The 20350-nt window shown below is 38.9% G+C and overlaps 2 protein-coding genes across 6 annotated transcripts; both read right to left on the bottom strand.

The window, feature by feature from the left end:
* Positions 1 to 5029: 5029 nt before the first annotated feature.
* LOC113028188 (uncharacterized) lies at positions 5030 to 10870 on the bottom strand. Of its 2 annotated transcripts, XM_026178252.1 has the most exons (5): positions 9632 to 10870; positions 7190 to 7297; positions 6590 to 6712; positions 6251 to 6376; positions 5030 to 5943 (listed from the first exon to the last, which is right to left on the bottom strand). In XM_026178252.1, the coding sequence occupies exons 1-5, from the start codon at positions 9762 to 9764 to the stop codon at positions 5471 to 5473; spliced, it is 963 nt and encodes a 320-aa protein (XP_026034037.1). In that variant the 5' UTR covers positions 9765 to 10870; the 3' UTR covers positions 5030 to 5470. The 2 variants fall into 2 exon arrangements, with proteins under 2 accessions (XP_026034037.1, XP_026034038.1); XM_026178253.1 differs by lacking the exon at positions 9632 to 10870 and having other exon boundaries at positions 6846 to 7254.
* A 184-nt stretch (positions 10871 to 11054) lies between these two features.
* On the bottom strand, positions 11055 to 18623 carry LOC113028187 (uncharacterized). 4 transcript variants are annotated; one of them, XM_026178248.1, is made up of 5 exons: positions 18470 to 18623; positions 16403 to 17067; positions 12982 to 13182; positions 12746 to 12875; positions 11055 to 12634 (listed from the first exon to the last, which is right to left on the bottom strand). In XM_026178248.1, the coding sequence occupies exons 2-5, from the start codon at positions 16794 to 16796 to the stop codon at positions 12163 to 12165; spliced, it is 1197 nt and encodes a 398-aa protein (XP_026034033.1). In that variant the 5' UTR covers positions 16797 to 17067; positions 18470 to 18623; the 3' UTR covers positions 11055 to 12162. The 4 variants fall into 4 exon arrangements, with proteins under 4 accessions (XP_026034033.1, XP_026034035.1, XP_026034034.1 ...); XM_026178250.1 differs by lacking the exon at positions 18470 to 18623 and adding an exon at positions 18392 to 18453; XM_026178249.1 differs by lacking the exon at positions 18470 to 18623 and adding an exon at positions 17868 to 18342.
* Positions 18624 to 20350: the final 1727 nt, after the last annotated feature.

The following is a 20350-nucleotide window of genomic DNA, read 5'->3' as shown; positions in this document are numbered from 1 at the left end:
TTGGGTGATTTTATCTCATCTCTTTCATCTCCCCGATACCTTTTCCACTCATGCAGCCACGTATCATCACACTCAGCTCAGTGCTTCACTGACAACACTATGCATTCACTGCGGTATCCCTGGCCAGGTTCATGCCAAAACATGCTGAATCTTAGCTGAGCACATTTATTTTGGTCTCATCTAACTTAACAAGGAGCTGTCAATATTCATCACATTCTAGCAAGTTTTGTCGTGCATTTTTTGTACTTATTAGCAAGTTTTCTTTCCCCCTTTTTGGATACTGTCCATAAACATTGAGTTCTGTAACTTGTTGTACAAATTGTAATTTTCATTGTCAACCCCAGTGCCAAGTGTAAAGCATTTTGCTGTTCAGTTTTCAGAACTAGATAGTGCAAATAGTATCTTTGCTGTTAAGTTAGTAGCATTGGCACTGTGTCTGTGAGTGCCGACACAATGGTGCATTTTTGCTGCTGCAACTGTGTTTAGAGTCATTTTTATTTGGCAACAATCTTCCAGTTTCTTCACCGAGCAGCTTTATAATGTGTTTATATGTGTAATTTTTCATATTGTCTGGTCAAACTGCAGTTGGCCTCAGTTTGGATGCAGTGATCTTAGTTGTTCTTGCTTGCGTGTCAGTAATCATAGGTGTTGTCACTTGTCATAATGAGTCTCTACAGTTCTGACTTTTTAAAGTATCTTGATTATTCATAACAGGAAGTACTCTAATTGTCAGCTTATGAATAATTCAACAATAAGCGGTGATACAATTTTGAATCACTTAACACTGAAGTGATAATGTTTTCAAACTGCATGTATGTTTAAAAATCAGTCCTGTCAAAACTACACAGCATCACTTGAAGAAATGAGTTGTAGTTGTTATAGTGACTCTACCCAATATTGTACAAGTTCTAGAAGAACTCTGTGCCTGTTGCATTTTTTTGATATTCCTCTCCCAGTCGATCTGTGTCGATGTCACTTTCCCCTAGCTTTAGGTTTAAACTTATTCTCAGACTTCTTGTCTAACTTTTCTGCTAACTCTGAGTTCGGTAAAGTGCACAATACAGCCGGGTGGATTTGTCCAAAAACTCTCTTGCACTTGTCAGAGGAATCGATTGGGTAATGCTAATCTGGACTCTATGCTGATGAGAGTTGTCATCGACCTGTCACAAAGGTCCATAAGTGAGATTTTGCCTGACTGAAAAGGCAGCAGGCTGTCAGAGAGGGGGAGAATTTTGTTTTCTTGTCTGCTTGACAATCAAACCTGTTATATTTAAAGACAAGGAGCAATCCCCCGAGGAAAGCTCTATCAAAGTGATTTGACCCATTGAGTGGCGGATTGACACCCAAGCATCGTGTATATGTGTTGATGTGTGTATGTATGCAGATGTTTTGTTAGTTTTCTGTAGTTATTTGTAGTTTGTCCGTATCAAATGAATGATGTGTGTGGAGTCAGTCAGCAAGCTGTGTCACTGTATCTATCCTTTAAGGGTACTATAGGCCAACAATAACAAGGGCCACGAAAGGGAAATGAAAAAAGCCATAATTAGAGGCACAATGAAATCCTAATGCAATTACATGGAGTTCTTTCTGCAGAAAACAACAGGATTAAAGTTTAAATGACTTATTTGCAAAGACAAGCAATATAACAGTCTTCAGCCATGTTAACGGGGTTTGAGGGCACAGAATGCAAAATTCATCATGCATTATTAATAAGTTTTATATTAAAAATAATATATGCATGCTTCTAGCATCTCCCATTACAGAGAGGAATTGGAGCTATTGATTAAACATTTCATGTGTGCAGCTCATCATATGTTTGTTCAAAGACAAAAACAAGAACTAGGAAAACAGATCTTGACAATAGTGTGGCAGATAGTCAGTTTTTACTGTTGTTATCCTGTGGCATATGGAAGACTAAAGTGCTAAAAATTACACAAATACAAACACCTTTTCAGAGATATTTTTTATCTTCTGCCACTTGCCTGGCAGAAGATGGATCTGGTCTCTCTGTGACCTGCAGGGACAGCAGTCTAAGCAGAGAAGCCCAAACCTCCCTCTACCCGGACTACCTCTTTGTCCTCTCCCGAGGAGACAACAAGGCATTTCTAGCCAGCTGAGACATATAATCATCTCTCCAGTGTGTCCTGGGTCTGCCCCATGGCCTCCTCCCAGTAGAACATGCTCAAAACACCTCAGTTAGGAGGTGTCCCAGGAGGCATCCTAGCCATACCTAAACCACCTCAACTGCCTGCCAGTTTTTTGTAAGCACACAGGTTTGTCTGCTAGACACTGACTGCAAAGCACCAGCTACGCATTTAAGGCGAACTTTAAACACACTCAAAAAAGAACAAGAAGAATGAGCAGGCTCCTGCTGGTATCTGTTTCTTTCTTCGTTCACGTATAATCCAAAGAATTCAAAGGACCAGGGCTCTCTCTGACAACTGCCAGTATTCCCAGCTATAGCTTGTTACAGTTGGTCAAAAAGACCACAAAAAAAGGAAATGTGTCTCTTTCTGAGGCCATCTTTCTAAACTAGCTAATAAAGCATATGGAAACAGAGTAACTAACCACTAAAGACATACTGTATGCTAACTAAGCAGGGCTGTCCATGAACCTTTCACTGTAGCTAACAGCTAGAATTACCACAGATGTTTCACTGGGTCCTGCATTTTTCTTAGGAGATCTTTTTACAGAGATGAATTAACTTGCAATCCACAGCTTATGTTGGGCCCTTACTTTGATGCTGGTTGCTAATTAACCCCAAATCTTTACATCTAATCTAATTTTTTAAAAAATATATAGCCTGCTCAGCGAGCTTTAAAAAAAGCTAGAGGGTTGTTTACAAAACCTTCTACTGTTTGAAAGTTTTTACAAGTGTCCTCTAGCCAAAAAGATTGCCATTATTATTTTTTTTTAACCAATTTGTTGTGTTGCAGTGTGCAGAATGCTTTTGGCTGAAAGCCACAAAAACAACACGCTGACAGATTTCACCAAGTAAAGAAGGTAGTCTGCTGCTTTAAATGAAATCCTTTTAACCTAGTTAAAACTTCTCAACCTTGAGGCCCTGATTCATCAGACATAACTTGACCAAGTGTCTTTAGATTTAGACAGGCAATCATGAGGTAATTATCCTAAGTAATGAGAATTCATAAATGGTAGCCTGTCTGTTATCCTGTGTTTTTACGTAAATATCCATTTCATTCCCCTAAACAAGACGTCAGCTAAGCGTTTTTCACCAGAGGGCGATCAAGACAGTCGTTAGTAACAGGTATGTGCAACTCTTGTCTACCTGTAAATAATTCCAAGGCTCATCTCATCTCACATCAAATATTTAAGTGGTTCCCAGAGTAATAAAGTTAGGATTGATTAGAGGACGTGCCCCTGCGTTAGAACGCCTCAGGCGGGATGAAACCAATAAGAGAGGTAATTATAAGAAGAGAAATGGGAGAAAGATCGAGAAGCAAGATACACTTGACTACACTTGTGTCTATCCTTGTGTTGGCATTTCTAGTTAACAAATGTGCAGGCAAGGGATAAGCATTTAGTTTAACTTAGGTACTGTCCCAAACTGCTTTCATATCTGCAAAGCAAGGAAGACTAATTGAATCTATGTAAATATCTTTGCATACCTGGTGAGGTGTGCAGTCAAGCGGCTTGTCATTATTAAATTCAATCCATGTGTGAAGGCTTATGTTCAAAGTCATAAACTGCCTTTAAATGTATTCTATATTTAGACTATATGAATACTATACAGGTAACTCCAAAGCACATGTCTGCCATCTAGTGTTAAGCTCTAGTAATCACACTGTTTCTGAGAGGCTGCTCATCGCTGTTTCAGTGTGGTAGTGGCTTTCCCAGACATTTCCCCTGAACTTTAAAAGCTGCTTAAAATATATTAATAGTCCAGGAGCAGATATAGTGTCCCTGTAGTTTGAAGCTAAAAGGGTGAAAATACAGGGTAGGTGATATGGTTCAGGAAATCCTGAATAACGTTGAAACAATGAACACATGGCAGAGTGGGTGAGGGGAAAAAAAGAAAGCATAAATATGCAGGTGTTAGACATATCATCGTACTTACAAGAAACATGACCAGGACGCACGAATGGGGAAGAAAGTGTATTTAAGTGACTTTGAACATGGTGTGGTTGTTGGCACAAGACACACTCTCCCACATACTTCAGAAACTGCAGGTCTACTGGGATTTTCTGGCGCTAGGGTTTACAGAGAATAGTCTGAAAAGATGAAACATCAAGTGAGCACCAATTCTCTTGCTGATAAGAGGTCAGAAGAGTGCGAGATTGTGGCCAGCTTATAGAAGCTGATAGAAGGGCGATATTAACTCAAATAACCACTCATTGCAACCAATTTGTGCAGAAGAGTATGACTGAAAGCACAGCTCTGAAGCAGATGGGCTTGAGCAGCAGAAGACCAAATCAGGTGTCACAGCTAACATGAAACTGAGACTATAAACTCACCAAAATTAAAGAGTAGGAATGAGGACTCAATTTGTGCTACGACATTTAATCGTAAGGTCAGAATGTGTCAGTAACATAAAAGCACGGATCCATCTTACCCTGCTTTGGCAGTTCAGATGTTATAATGGTGTGGTAAATATTTTCACTGCATGTATTTGGAACCAACTGAGTATTGTTGTACACAATGGATGTGAAGCTGACAAATCTGCAGGAAGCGCATGATCGTGTTGATACGGACCCAGCACCTTGTTGAATCTGTGCCATGAAGAATTAAAGCATTTGTGAAGGCAACAAGAGGTCCAACCCAGTAATAGCAAGCTATAAATAATAAAAGGGCCAGTGAGTGTACATTTGTAAGAAAAAAAGAGAAAGAAACCCAGTTTATATATTTAAATGAAAAATGGTCTGTTATTATCTCAATTTGCACAATCTTAAAAATTTGCTAACAATGTTTCTGAACGTTCGTTATTCATGCTTGAAAATTACTTTAACAAAACTAATTGTGAAGTTTGACTTCAGTACAGACACTTACACACATAATTTGAAATTATTTTATTATTTAAAGCTTCCCAAAGATATCCAAACGTTCAAAGATTTAGCACAAAGTTGAATTAGCGATAACACATAGGAAAACAACATTCTCAGTATTGCTGCCTTTGAATAGGAATTCACAATTATTTCAAGCACTTGTGAAATGATTCAACATGAAGAGCATCACTATAGAAAGTTTTAGATGTAACGTGATTTATTTATTCTAATCCTTGATTCACTTATTGCCCAAATTTAAACAGCACAGTGTGACACTAAAACAGCAGAATTGCCTAATCCGTGTCGTGACGCATGTAGTTGCAAAAGTTAGCATTTCTGAAAATACACATAAATAAATAGTTCCTTGATTGAACCTTACAAAGTAGATGCAAACAAGAAGAAGAAATCAAAAAATTCTGATTAAAGTAAACGGGAAGAGCCCAGAGACATTTGTGTATTTCCAGATTTCAGAGGAAAGTGTGGAACACACGGGTTTTCAGACTTTTTGTCCGTGGAATATTCCTTGTAGAGAACTTGAGCAGCTTGTACAAATTTGAGCAGCTTCCAAAGCTGGAAAAGGGGGACCAGTGAGCAGTCCGTTTGTTCCCATGAAGGTTCCAGAAAGAGGACGAGCAGCGCTGGAAAACCTCGATGCTGACTGCGTACTGACCCGGCCCCCACTGAGACACACGCACCAGAGTCACAGAAGAGTCAAAACCACAGGTGTGAGGAGAAACGCCGTGAAACACAGACTCCCCCGGCCTCACAGACGCTCCTCTCTCCCACACCCTTCCGGCCTCCTCTGCTAATCCCATTCCACTGATGTTACAGAGGGCCTGAAGGCACACATCCCCCAGGGCCTCCTTATCAGGAAACTGGAGCAGGATGGCAACAAGACGAGGCACCGCACCTTGGCGTAGTAATAGTTGCTGCAGCTTAGCTGAAGGGGAAAGTGAGCACTGAATATTAAATCAATTTATTGAGCCAACTTTATTTATTTACTTTTACATGGGACTTGTTTTAAACAAATTTCCTCACATTGACAGATTTTTTGTAAGTCAAACATTTAGCAGAAACCCTGTTGGCTGCTTTCTATTTTCCATAAAGAGAATGAATAAGATTGTATTTTCTATTTCAGTACTATTTAACTAAAAAATAAATAAATCCAGGACATTTGATATATAGCATAAAGCAAATGTAAAATGCAGTGTTGAATTTGATAGAAGCTTCAGACTGTGTTAACTTACCGCTATCATAAGACATGCGTGAGACGGCCCTCGCTGCGTGGAAAAGCAATTCTTGGTCTGAACTGGTCAGGACCGACAACAAAGCCGCAACCAAGCCCGTGTCACCAAAACCTTTACGAATCACAGCTGATGGGAAGAAGAAGAAACCTTGATAAAGTGTATTGATAAATAATATACAGTAAAGAAAGAAGACTTTGTACTAGACTAATAACACTTGAAGCAACAGAGAGAGAAAGCTTTCGGGTTCACCAGCAAACCTATAGATTAACATTATACTTTATTTGTATTAAATAATAAACTGTACATAGATAAAGAACAATATAAGCATTGATTACTTACATTCCCTGGCAAGTTCAGCCACTAGTTTTGCAGTCAGCACACTCAGAGGCCCTCTGCTTCTCAGGCTCAGAGCAAGGATTGGCAAGATCCCACTGATCACCACCTGCTCAGCAGCACCTTTCTCTGGACACAAGTGGAATTGCATATTTAAAAATAATTAATATTTTTGACACTACCAACACTTGTTGGATTCCCTTTATATAGCCTTAGAAGAGTTTGTCTCTTAAGAGACTGCATAGACTATATGTCAAGTTACCTGAACTGAATCTTGTAATCTGTTTTTTTGCGTGACCTCTGACGCTTAATTCCCTCTGCCGCCTTCTTATCCTGCTGTTGACTTGCTGGGAGACACAAATATAGCTTAACCTCTTCTTAGTGCTTACAACTGCCTTGCACATCTCGCTTCATGGGGCCATTTCTTATCAGTGTGGTTTTGCGGCCTATGATATAGGTGCTGTTAAATATTCCTACATGTTCGTATACATTGCATGCACCTGTGACATTAACCCCTCATTAGATTTACATCACACACAAAAAACAAACAAAAGGCATCAAATATTTTATATTGCTTTGCATAGTGTTATACCTAAAGGAACTTACTCTTCTCCTTAATGCTGGCCATCACTGTGTTCAAATGGGGTTTAAGCTCATCTTCAATGAGCTCCACACCAAGGACTCTGATAGCGCCTAAGGCATTGTTTAAGTTGTCTGCAGGGGCAATCAGGAAAATGGAAATATTAAGAATTATAAAAGGATGGCATAAGAAATATGAATGTTACAAAGAGCTGGGCAGGGCATGAAACAAAGCACGAGAGAAATAATGTTTTACTGCACTTTGAACAGTAAATATAAGAACATGAAAAAGGTGCTCCTCGTGTAAAACCTCCACACACGAAATCTAGATGTCAGCTTCTTTCTTGTTTAAATTCAACTGATCAGCATTTTTTAAGTACATGCTGAACCATGTCATCCTATGAGAAACGCTCTTTGAAGCTAAACTTGTGCCCGGTGCTGCTTTGAGTCACATGTTTAGCAGTTATACTGTTTACTGTTTATTAGCATTCTGTTTGTTAATGCTGTTACACAGAAAGAGAAAGCCAAGGATTAGCTTAAAGCAGGAGCGTCAAACTCATTTTACATCAAGGGGCAGACCAGTGAAACCACTGCCTACAGTAATGACCTAAAGAATTCCTCCAATTGGTTCTGTCTTTCTTTACTTAGAAGTCTATAGACAAAAAAAGGACAATTTAACAATATGTCTCAGCTTTTCTGCGTTATAAAGAAATGCTGCTGTAGTAAATGTTTTTTAAATCCATCAACAAGACTCACTGGGCGAGTAGTAATAATAAAAAAGCTTTTATTTTTCTAAAGTAATGGTTTATCTGTTACTTACTCTTACTTACGGTCTTTGTCAGTTAGAAGACAAAATAAATGTAAAATAAAAAGTAAAATAAATGAAAATACAGTTTATGCTCTTCTTCTTTAAAATTTCTATATTTTTACAGAGTTATCCAATAGGCCAGACTGGACCATTTGGTGGGCCCTAAGTTTGATATCCCAGACTTAAATAAATCAAACACAACGATTAACTCTGAACAAGCAGTGTCTGCATGGTGATATTTGATAGCAAGCAATACACGTAGGTGAGATTTTGGATGCTAAACTACAAAGATGGACAATTTAAAAGTTAGAGCTAGATGGAAAGTTGTGGGACTGTGATTGGAGAAGGTTAGGGTCAGGTTTGTACCAGATGTACAGGATTCTAGTTAGACCAACAAAGACAGTGCAAAGTTAAAAAAGCATAAAACATTTTCCCTAGATACAAAAAAGACATAAAAATGATGTTTAAAAAAAAAGGTAAGCCAAGTATTAATAAGTAGGATGTATTATATATAAAATTCAGAGAATTAGGGTCAGTTTTGTAAGCTCTCATATATACAATGTCAAAAGTGTTACTGTGTTTTTGTAAAACTGTATGTAAAAGGATGTCTGGACAACTACTGAGGATCAGCATCAAAGCTTACTAATCACAAGAAGATATTCAATAATATAATATAAATCTTTCATAAGAAGAGGTCTGCCATCCTTACCGGTTATAGCCAAACAATTTGGATTTGAAGTTAGTTGAATTTACTAGACAACAGTCAAATTTGTAGAATACTAATATCCAACTGCACGACCTGCTGAACTTGCATTAAAGGTTTTGTTGTGTGTATATATACACTAGTATCGGTATATAGCCTGCATATACTTGTGCAAAGCAGAAAAAACAGAGTTAACGAAACAGTGCTGCAGTAGAAACTTGGCACACCTCACTGCTAACTAATCAAATCTGATTTACACTCTCTTCTGCTGTGGCCATCAGTTCATGTTTGGATACAAAAAACATTGTTTGTACAGAAAAGATGATCATTCACCAAGTATAAAGCTTCGGTTAGAGTGTTGCTCTTGTAACATAACTGTGATCAGACACATTTCAGCTTTGTTCTCACCGTGAAATCCATTTAAGTGAAGACATAATGGAGTGAAGTTATCATGCATATAAACTGTATTACCACACAGCAGTGATGTAAATGGAAACAAATCGATGCCATTGTTGTTCATGGTTGTGCACTATGAAGCTCAGACTTGAGGGTTGTGCAACTGTCACATTGCACAGGAATTAACAACAAAGACTGGTTGGACTGATGAAAACACATGTTGAAGAACAGGCTGAACATAGCATTGCCAGTTAAAAATTGTTTTATGAAAATTGGAATGGCCCTTTACAAATTCATAGAAACTACAGGAGAGCTTGTTGGTTTGAATCTTATCTTAGTTATAAATACAAAAAAATTTATTTCAAACAAGACAGCTAACATCTACCTAAGTGCAGACAGTTTTATGTGAAGCACAAAAACAACAACCACCACCATGCAGGTGCTATTCCCTATTGTTAGTGTTGCAATCACAACAACATCAAAAGCCAATATCTACGATCTGTGACTTCTAACAATTTTCTTTACAGTGTAACATATTCAGTCATGCCACTCTTCTACTCACCATTTGGTGTGTAAGGTTGCAGTCGACTGGATCTGTTTTTGTCCCTCTGGGAATGCATGTGTTTGTGTGAGAGGGGCACATTGGGGTGCCCCATTGTGCTCCGTGCTGCCATCTCTGGACCAGTCGTACCCATCTTAGATCGACATGTTTCAAAATGCACAGCACTTTTTAAAAGCTGTCGTCTTTTTTCTTTTAGTGCCGTATTTTCGAGTCATTAGCTGCTGCTTGGAGGACACCCTATTTCAACTAACACATCCTTTTGACGACAGTGTATTTCATACCTCCCTGCACTGTTGCTTTTTTCCCTCTATTTTCCTACAGGTCTATCTACTCTGGCTTCCTTGTGCTCCAGCTGACTCTGTGTTCCCTGTCAGGGTTAATACAGAGCAAATCCTCACTAAAGCTGTTCTCTCTTCCACTCACCACTTGTGGATGTGTGTGCGTGTGCACTGTTAAGGTATTAGCACTTGGCTGACTCTGCTGAGTGTATTTCTATACTCCCGTAATGCCTTTCACCTTCTATAAAAATCCAAGTCAAAACAGCACAGACATATGGACATCTGTTCTTGTATACAACCTTATTATTAGGCGTAATTTTTCCCCATTGTGTCAGTTTGGATTAGAATTGAATCTGATGAGTTTATTACAACAACAACAGGTGAAACGCACTGAAAAGCAGTTATTCATCTGCTTATAAAACAAGATTCTTTTGAGAGGTTTGAGTATTTATGTGGGTTTGACTTTGGCTAGTACAGCTTTTCTAAATGTTGCTGCAGACAGTGCACTCTGCCAATTTGCAAAAACTGCTTTTCTGGATTTCAAGGAACAGGGTGAAGAGTACAACAAACTGCATCTATGCAGGGTGAACCCTCCCCTGCCCTCCGGTGCCAGACACCACTGGATGGGACACGAAATAGGTCAGAGTTGAAATAGCCTCAAAATGGGGACCTACAAAAATGTTAAGCTGGTGGTTATAATTTTGTTTTCAATCTTTAATCCAACTCTGGCACTCCAATTCTTCTCTATTAACTGATTATTTTAAACTAGATTTATATCCTCCCATGTACAACCAAATCAGCTCAAGCAGTGGGGTCTCCATTAGTGTCTGGCACCATTGGTTGCAGGTATTTTGGGATGTAGGGTGGTGCCACCCCAATCTGAGTTGGTTGCTTTGGCTCTTTGATATTTTCCTGAGCAGTTTTTTCAGCAGTGGTGGGCATTAACCCGCTTACCCATCATCAAATGCAACTGCCATAGCAGTGAGGGGGTGGGTTCAGACAGCAAGGCTGTTTAAACAGGTAGGGTGACAACACTCTAGGTTTCCCAGATGAACTTTAATATTGCAGCTGATAGGGGTATTTAAAGCCTCTGTCAGCTCCTGCTCCATTTATGAGATAACAAAAAGAACAACAGAAGACAATTCTTAAAACTAGATCATCCTGTTTTACTCAACTCAAGTAAAAACCTCTATTTCCAGTATTCTAGTACAGACGTGAAAATCTAAGGAATAAATACAACATTAAAACAGGAGACAATGTACCACAAGCCAAAAAAATATAATCTACATTTGATATTATCCATGTACCAGATGTTCTGTTGACTGAAAAAATAATGTATGATTGGATTCTAACTGATACCAAGAAACAAAACCTGTTACTGAAGCAGCAAATGATCAATTTAAAAAGATATCTGGAGATTTTGGAAAATGCACTTATTGGCTTTCTTGCAAAGGCTGAGATGACATGACTGACACCACAGCTGTATCAGGTACACAGTAAACATGCAGCAGTTTCACCAGATTGCCTAACTTAGCACAGAAAGTGGAAACTGTTTTAAAAAAGTCCATCCAAATGAAACAAAACATAAGGTTAAAGCCATATTTCATTTACTTTGCTTTAATAAAAAAACAAACAAAAAAAACAACAAAAACAAACTATTGCACAGAGTGCCATGAAAACTTTGTCTTGTCACACTTGTTTTTGTGCATGGATTGAACAAATAATAGAGGGGGTTGTTAAATCCTATTGTGCCCATTTTCAGCTACAGTATTTCTTATTTCATGACTACTACAACAGCCTTAAAGAATTCACAGCTATCCTACCTTTGTCTTGAGTTTCTGCTCTTTGCAAACAAGGTTTTAGCAGAAGGTGGGCGCAAAATATTCAGTGCTTTAGAGTGGCTGAAGCCTGAGCTTTACTTGTAAATATGCTGACCTCTTTATTTTAAACTTTGGGCATGTTAAATATGCACCTTTGAAAAGAAATACATATTAAAAAAAGCCATCAAGCCTGTGTGTATTTCCAGCCTTACTGATAAGGTAGGTTAACCAGCTGTGGCTCTGACTACATATTACAACTTTCTAGAAGAAAGTGAATAGCTCCTTAAAGCCTGACACCAATATGTAACATGTTGTGATGATTTTGCGCTCATTACAGTGGGGAGCTTAATTTACCCCGACCTCTGTCCGATCGCTGAGAATCAGTTTGAACAGCACTATGACTGGGTCTTTATACTTATCATGTGAGCAAGTATCAAACGGGTCCAACTGAACCGAGGCCGCTGGATACAGTCTCGTAACCTACAGACACCAGAGTGAGGACATTACTCTCCACACCATCTGGCTTGCACGGCTCTGCCTGGGTCTCCACAGGTCCAGAAGCTACAGTTTCCTGTCTGATCTTCTTCTTGGCTCTGATTCGACCTTTGGCTTTTGAAATGAGCTTTCCTTGTTCTTTTTCCCCTCCAGACACCTTATGAAGCTTCTCATTGTCCATCGAGCGAGTTTTGCGGTGGCGTCTGCGGACACGGCGCATTTGTGGACCTGAGTCGGCCGGGTCAGATGCTGCGACACCAGACAGGATGCGAATCTGCTGTTCAATTACCATAATAATCATGTCCAGTGCAACATCAAGCATTCCAAGACCGAGGCCATGAGTGACGTTGTCGAATGCACCACTGTTGACTGGGTCCCTAAAACACTTTCTCATATCCTCAAGATGGTTCCTAGGAGAAAAAGGGAAAGTGTTAATGTAAACTGGTCGCTTAATTATGATGTTTTATTTTCACAAGCACAGTAACCATGTTATACAGGACCCACAGTAATGAAAGACATACTTTGTTTCAATAATTTTGGACCAGTGTTGAACTGTATTTGTCTCTGGGATAAGCTGCTTTGCCATGTTGCCATAGTCAATGTAGTCATGGGCAAAATCCTTCATATCGTCACACAGAGCTCTGGTGTCACCTAAAAAATAAATTAACCAAATAAGCAGCCGAGTCTTTCAAACTCATTATCAATTCCAAACATGGCTTTACACACACACGCCACCCCACACACACACACCTCTAACCTTCAGTGAGTTTGGAGAAGGACGAGGATACAGAGGTAGTTGTGCTTGGCGTGAGGCCGAGTACATTAAGTGACTCCAGGAGTGTTTTCTTGCTGGCTGGTCCTCTGCTGACCCGAGTGTACGCTGCCAAAGACCGCAGGGACATCTTTTCTGGAGCCTGCAGACGCCTTTTAATTTCATCATATGAGATGAGATATTTCCCTGAAATTAGAGCAAAACAGAGGGACATAAATCAGCACAGCAGGATTAGAATGAAACAGCATCTGATCAAATCTGAACAGGGAAATTGTTTTTTAAAATCTAACATTTTAAACTGTAAGGGCTAGAATCAAGGAAACATTATACATTTGCTGAATAAATGACTTCAGGGAGTTGTGGCAAATAGAAAGCACAGCCTCTTTGATCTCTAAAGTTTTACATATCAGGATATAGGAAAAATGCTCTGATCCTTAGAGTGTCTTAAAAAATAAGCAAACTCTTAGTTTTTTTCTGGGAATTAACAGTATAAATATTATTAAACCTGACCATTATTAAGTGTGAGCACCTGTATAAAAGCAGATGTTTTGGGAGTTTGATGGTCTGGCGCATTCAGGTGCACGGTAACACAATGCTAAGAAGGAAAGACCTCAGCAACGGTCTTAGAGAAGCAATTGTTAATGTCCATGGAAAGGGTTACAAGGCCATTTTTAAACTGAGCAATCACAGAGTCAACCATAAAGTCAGAGGCGAGGTTATCTGCAAAGCAGCCAAGGCCCAAGCACAGGGGCGAATCTATAGAATGGCCCAAAGTCCTTAGACCTTAACCAAACTAAAATGGTGTGAACCTTAAGAGAGCTGTGCATAAACAATGACCTGCAGACTTTAGTCAACTAAGCAAAGTTGTAAAGAAGGATAGGTCAGAAGTAGGGCTGGGCGATATGGCTTAAAATCCATATCGCGGTATAATTTGAAGCATGTGCGGTAACGATATATATCGCGATATATTCTTTTCTTCTGTATAACGTATTTTACACACTATAAGGCACACTTAAAATCCTTTAATTTTCTCAAAAATTGACATTGTGCCTTATGTATGAATTCTGGTTGTGCTTACTGACCTCGAACCAATTTTATGTTGTACGCGGCGTGCAGAAATCTGTCAAAAATGTTTTAGTACGACTTTGGTAAGCTATGAAGGCGTACCGCTTGATGGATTGCCAGAGCATTACGGCTGCCGAAGTCAGGAGCATTGCGGAGTAATCTGGGTCCAAAATAGGCAAACGAAAACTGCGGCATCACTGAGAGTTAAAAACTGTCTAAATTCTTTCATCTTTAATAAAATGATCAGCGTTGCTGCTTTATCAGGTGTAACAATTAAGTTTAACATCCAGGCATCCATGAAAACAGAATGTTTTAAATTCAACGGAGTGAGAAGTTAGCAGGAAGTTAGCTCGCTAGTTTCCACCTAAACATGATATAGCATGTTCTGACTGAGAGATTAATGAAAAAATTAAAACATATAGCTCTGCTATCACTTCCAACATAAATGGAGACAAAAAAGTAAACAGCAGTGACTTTTGTAGGGTTACTGACTAGCTGATATATAATGATGTCCTACGTGATCGCTAGCAAAACAGCTACGTTAGCATTAGGGCTGCCACAAACTATTATTTTGATAGTCGACTATTCAGATTATTTTTGCGATTAGTCGACTAATCAGATCATGCATCCATTGGACGTAGAGCGTACAGCTTATTGCACCAGCAGTATCTGCTTTTATATAACTATCATTAGCTTACAGCTTTAAGTGTTTAAGGTCTGTGCTAACTAAAAATAAAGACAAGATGATAGTTTATTAAATTTTAATGAAATTTACAGATTGTTTCAGTGAAGTTTAATAACTTCTTGCTATCTAAAATATAACAGGACACCGGAGTATATTCTCGAGCATCTCACACTTCTGATAATCAGCTGTCTGCTTGATGTTTATTCAGCTGTGTAAAAACTATAACTTTAATTTCAGCCAAACCGATTTACTCAGGAACAAATAAAATACTAAAAAAAGCCAAACAATAACATTTTTAAATTATCTAAGTGACTTATTCATGTTAAACCTGAGTAGCGAAAGACAGCGGTGGGTTTGAAAACGATTTGCCAGGAGTCCAGTGTTCTCACCGGCTCTAGTGAGCCTTGCCCCCAGCTAGCTATCGAGCTAGTGGGTAACAGACGTCTCCGAAAACGTCGGAGCGCTTTTGAAAATATGTGGTGTCTTGATAAACTGAGCAGATATTTGAGGTTTACGCAGTTACATTCTCACCTGAAAATGTTAAACGTTTATTTTGTGACCCAGAAAGAATGATAAGAGTAATATTAAAACTAGCTGCCGCCATTGTTGGAAACTGAGCAGGGCCGCGCTATGAATTCTGGGACAGAGCTACTTCTTCTTCGGGGTTTAACGGCAGCTGGCATCCTTGTACATGCAGTGCTGCCATCTTCTGTTTCAGTCCGTTATTGCACTCTTAAATCCTACTACTTGCGTCTTTTGGGATCTTACAAAGCTTCAAACGACGCGTCGACTATTAAATCAGTCGTCAACGATTTTAATAGTCGACGTAATCGTGACTAGTCGACTAATCGTGGCAGCCCTAGTTAACATAACATTAGCACAGTAAAGCTGAAGAATGAACGCTAACCTTTTTCCACTCGATAAAAGTTAACGTGAGGGTGGTTGGGGACAAATGCAATTGCATAGCAGGATGCTATAAACAGACCAAACTTCAGTCAGGAGAACAACTGAGATAATCCATCCACAATACGAGGTTAGTTATTAATATACTGCAACAACATGGGAATAGAGCAGCTGCGAGAGAATTCAGCATTAATGAATCAATGGTAGGGAAGTGGAGGAAGCGCAGTAATTTGCAGATGATGTTGTTTGCAGTCGCTGCAATGCTTTCGACCAAAACAGGCGCAGCTCAATGACACCATCAACATGCGCTATCACGGTAGAGGGGTATAGTCAAAATCTCTACCGTTGGCCAAATTTATATCGTTTCTACCTTTTCTGCTGCCCACCCCTAGTCAGAAGTCCTCCATAATGATACCAGAGGCTGAAAGTCACACAGTAAGCAACTATTTCAAATTATTGCTGCTAAATGTAGCTCTATAAGCTACTGAATCATAGGGTATACTTAGTTTTTCACTGCTTCAGTATTTTGTTTTAGTTTTTGTTAACACTTAACACAATCTTTCATTTGTATTATTTACATTGTTTTAAGAACTGGTAAGGACTTAATGTTCTGATATGCAAAACCTAAAACTGACAGATAGTGTACTTTCTTTTTACGTTACTTTGCAAAATTTTCACTTCATTGTATTTTACTTGGAGCCATAAGATTGAAAAACATTCAGATAGTGTGATTTCAAACAACTGGCTACTTACGAGCTTTTGATCCTTTCATGTTGGGATCCAGGAGTGATGAAACCTCAGCAAATGCGATCTGGCTAGCGGACTCTGTATTTTCGCTTGAGCTTTGTGGGAGATCCTGATTCGCAGGTAAATTCTCAGTCTGGACTGGGGCAGAAACCTGCATCAGAGGCTGAATATGAGGCTGTATGGTGTTCATTTCCATCTGGTTCTGGTCTAGTGGAGGCTGACCTTGTGCCTGAGGGAGGACTAATGTGCTTTCAGCTAAACCCTGTAGACCCATGCTCCCTTGTGGAGCACTGCCATTTTGCTCTGAAGACACCTGAAATATGCCCATAACTGGCTTTACAACTGTGAAAACCATGTTCCCCTGGTTATCCAGGCTCACCATTCGGGCAGATGGGTCCATGTCTTTGTTGAAATATTACCTTGCTAACTGCAGCAGAAGGAGAAGAGGCTTTAATTATCAGTTCAGATTGCCCTAGAGGCCCATGTAGTGTTACAGTATACTCTTATGGGCTTAAATGGTTATAGTTAAAGCTGATCTCACAAAACAGGAACATATGCCAGCTGACTCCCTTATCGTTCAGGTAAAACCTAAACTTTTACTTTTCCCTTGTTTTGTCCTGCTGTGTGACACTTTTATTCACTCATGGCAACAATACAGCAGAAATGCCATTCTGTAGACAAGAAGAAAAAGATAAATTAGGACATATTAGTCTGTCAGTAAATAGGATAACGTACATTTGCTGCAGTCCACAGAGTTAAATGTACAGGTGAGATGTATTCAAATGACATTTGAATTATTCAAAAAGCAGGAAATGTTCATAATAAACGAAGACTTCTATTGTCATAAAACAAACAAAAACCAACTCAATGAACTGCATTTTTACATGTTTCCAATTTTTTTCTGATTCACAGAAACAGTTTCATTTGTCAGTGTATTTTAGGAAAGTGTTGGAAATAACCTGGTTATATCAAAACTATCAAGCCAAATAATTGTTCAAGACATGTATTAGAAAATTGATTAATGATTGAAATATTCTGAGTGCGGGAGATACAAATGACCTCCAAATTTCCTGGTTTTAGTTTCTTACATGTGATACTGATTATGTTATTTTTGAATGTGATAAAAATATCAGATTTTTAGAGCCCCTGGAAAAATCACAATACCACTTCCAAAGTGCTATAGATGCACATACAGTCACCAGCCACTACATTAGGTACACCTGAGCAACTGCTTGAAGTATAAAGGCAGCTCTGAAGAGAAAAGGGGCTCCAACCCGGTACTAGACCTAATAATACAGAGGCTAATGAGTATATATGTCAATCTAGAGATCTGGGACACAAGGAGACGATTCAGAGAAAAAAGACAATAAGAGAAAAAACAATGCTCTCCTACGTCCAACCATCAACTTGAGTGTGGAAGATGTGGAAAATAAATTATTAAAGGATAAACAAAATGTAAAAAATCTCAGACCTGTGGCTTCACGTACAGTTTAGCAACTGAAAGGACTGCATCATCAGCACGTGCTACACCTTACAACGTCACCTTACAGCAGCCAAGTGATGGTGCAAGTTAGAGGTCACAGCTCGGCTGCTTTGTGAGAGGAGTCAAATTAAAACATCCGTATTTTAGCTCAAAGAGCTAATATGTTTCTGTCCAAGATTACGTAAAACAATTAAACTCATAAGAGCTTTGAAAGGCAGGAACAATCGAGATGAATAAGTTTGAGTCTCGCGCCCACTCGCACGGATGGCCAGCGTTGATGTGCAAACAAGTTTTTTTTTTAAGTAACATAAAGTTTAGAAGAAGTTAAAAACAACTGATACTTGATGTAGCAACCGCGCCTGACTTTTAAAGCTACCAGCTAAAGACGCCAATTTCATCAACGCGTCCGCATTTAAAGTGTCTAACATTCATCATGGCTGCCTTGCTCCCACTGTGTTTCTCTGTGGGGCGAGCCTGAAACGTTACACAAAGCTGGCGAAACTGAGGCGGACCTTTGCGTTTCTGGACGGGACACACCAAATTCACAAGCCCTAACCTTGGGTGCAACTAGTGACGGCAGTCCCACTCACCGAAATGCCTTCTAGTTTTTCCTAAAAGGACACTGATCCTAGAACGGTCCGCGTCGAAGCCAGCGACATTTTCCCTTCTTCTCTGCAGTTTCTTCAGCGGGTTGCAAATCAGCTGTGTCCACTACCGCCCAGGAGCCGTAATCCCCTCTCTCATTGGTCAACTCACACATCAATCACACAACAAGCGAGTTATTATTGGGCAAGAATGTAGTCAGTAGCCCACAGGGGGCGGTATTTCCGACTCGCTTTTTTTCTTTGATCAAATACACATGTATGAAGATGTATCTGTTTTCTTCTTTTAAAATGTAATTCTACCACAAAACTATTTAGTAAAATATAGAAGACCAGGAGTTTTTATAATAATCTACTTTATTTTAATCTGGACGATATATTCAGTTCTCTGCTTTTAGCTGGAAGCAGAAGTTTTGACAGTATAATAGGTTAGTTAGCGGATTTTCCCCCAGTTTTATTACAGGTTGAACCATAGATGAATATATGATGGTTAAATAATGTCCAAATATAGAGACACATCCTTCAGCATAGTGTTGGTTGGTCATGACTCAGTGAAAAACATATTCTCCAGTTGTTACACTGTGTGTGTGTGTGTGTGTGTGTGTGTGTAATGGCTACAGTTTTAGGGTATGGCGAAATTATAAGGTACACATAAGCATCTGAGAAAAAAAACAATAAAAAAAGTAAAGTATACATAATATTACCAATTTAAAAAGATTATAATACTTTTTTTTTAAAAAAACGGAATTATAAATACAAAATCAATTAAAGTCGCCCGCATTTTCCAGGGGATACATGCAAAGACTGGATTAACACTGGAGTATAAAAATAAAACGTGATTACACATGAAAAAAAATACCTTACTGCAATTTAAATGGTCAACCATGGCCTTCGCGCCCCCCCTACTGGATATATGTGAATATTACACAAGATAGACGAGTGTTACAGATGTTACAGACTTTGCAGGCAAAGTAAACGCACAACAAAAACACATGCTTTGTTTTTTGGTTACTTCGGTTAAATTTATTTAGGTAGTTTGAAGAGCACAATGATCAAGAGGATTAAGTTTTCTTTTTTCTTAAATTTCAGTGTGTCAGGTTGAAACAAACTCACTACGAAAAACATTGATGTTGAAACCTTTTTACTGCAGGCCATTACTCTTTTTTTTGTTTTTAAACATCGGCATTGGTTTAATATTGTCTCCTAATCTTTTGTCCCATATCCATAATTTCCCTTGGATTCTTATGTATCTTCTGTGAGGCTCGTTAACACCAACCATTCACTGTTCATAATAAGCACAGAACATTACAGAGCCATTGCACTGATAACAAAGCAATATAAGCACAGTCTTGCATTTATGAGCTTGATATGTTCCTGACACGACGATACCACAAGTGATTAAGCACAACAGCGAGCTAAAGAGGAAACACTTGACCCTCAGCACCATCACAGTGAGACCTCTTTAAATATTTTTATTGTGAAGCACAAATAACAATCACAAATTGTCCCATAGACTGACATTGCTTCCTTTTTACAGTTTTGGCATCAAAAAAAAAAAAAAGGAAAAACAAAGCGAACAACAACAATAGCAACAAAAAACAAAACAAACCCAAACAACAAAAACAGGAAAAAACAAAACGTACCGAAAAGGGTGGTCAAAAAACCAAAAAAAAAAAAAACCAAACCCCTCCTCCCTACCCTTATCCCAGAGTGCTATCAGCTTATTTTAAGCAATGGTGAAGTCCACATAATAACTCTCATTTGTTCATAATTTCCAGGTGCTCAATGAGCGGCCTCCAAATCTGATCGAAGTCCTCCAGTTTGTCATTTATAATGTAGCGGATCCTTTCCAGATGAAGAGTATCTGTC

This window comes from Astatotilapia calliptera, chromosome 8 (genome assembly GCF_900246225.1).
Source record: "Astatotilapia calliptera chromosome 8, fAstCal1.2, whole genome shotgun sequence".
In the NCBI taxonomy this organism is placed as follows: domain Eukaryota; kingdom Metazoa; phylum Chordata; class Actinopteri; order Cichliformes; family Cichlidae; genus Astatotilapia; species Astatotilapia calliptera.
This window is presented reverse-complemented; position numbering and strand designations above follow the sequence as displayed.

What these genes read in the sequence shown, in the direction of transcription:
- LOC113028188 (XM_026178252.1), bottom strand. Translation starts at nt 9,764, where the DNA reads ATGGGTACGACTGGTCCAGAGATGGCAGCACGGAGCACAATGGGGCAC. An exon ending in GCAACCTTACACACCAAATG is followed by an intron (nt 7,298 to 9,631) that starts GTGAGTAGAAGA and finishes TTGCCCCTGCAG; the next exon opens with ACAACTTAAACAATGCCTTA. An exon ending in GGCCAGCATTAAGGAGAAGA is followed by an intron (nt 6,713 to 7,189) that starts GTAAGTTCCTTT and finishes ACTTGTGTCCAG; the next exon opens with AGAAAGGTGCTGCTGAGCAG.
- LOC113028187 (XM_026178248.1), bottom strand. Translation starts at nt 16,796, where the DNA reads ATGGACCCATCTGCCCGAATGGTGAGCCTGGATAACCAGGGGAACATG. An exon ending in CATGAAAGGATCAAAAGCTC is followed by an intron (nt 13,183 to 16,402) that starts GTAAGTAGCCAG and finishes CTCTAATTTCAG; the next exon opens with GGAAATATCTCATCTCATAT. An exon ending in CTTCTCCAAACTCACTGAAG is followed by an intron (nt 12,876 to 12,981) that starts GTTAGAGGTGTG and finishes TTTATTTTTTAG; the next exon opens with GTGACACCAGAGCTCTGTGT.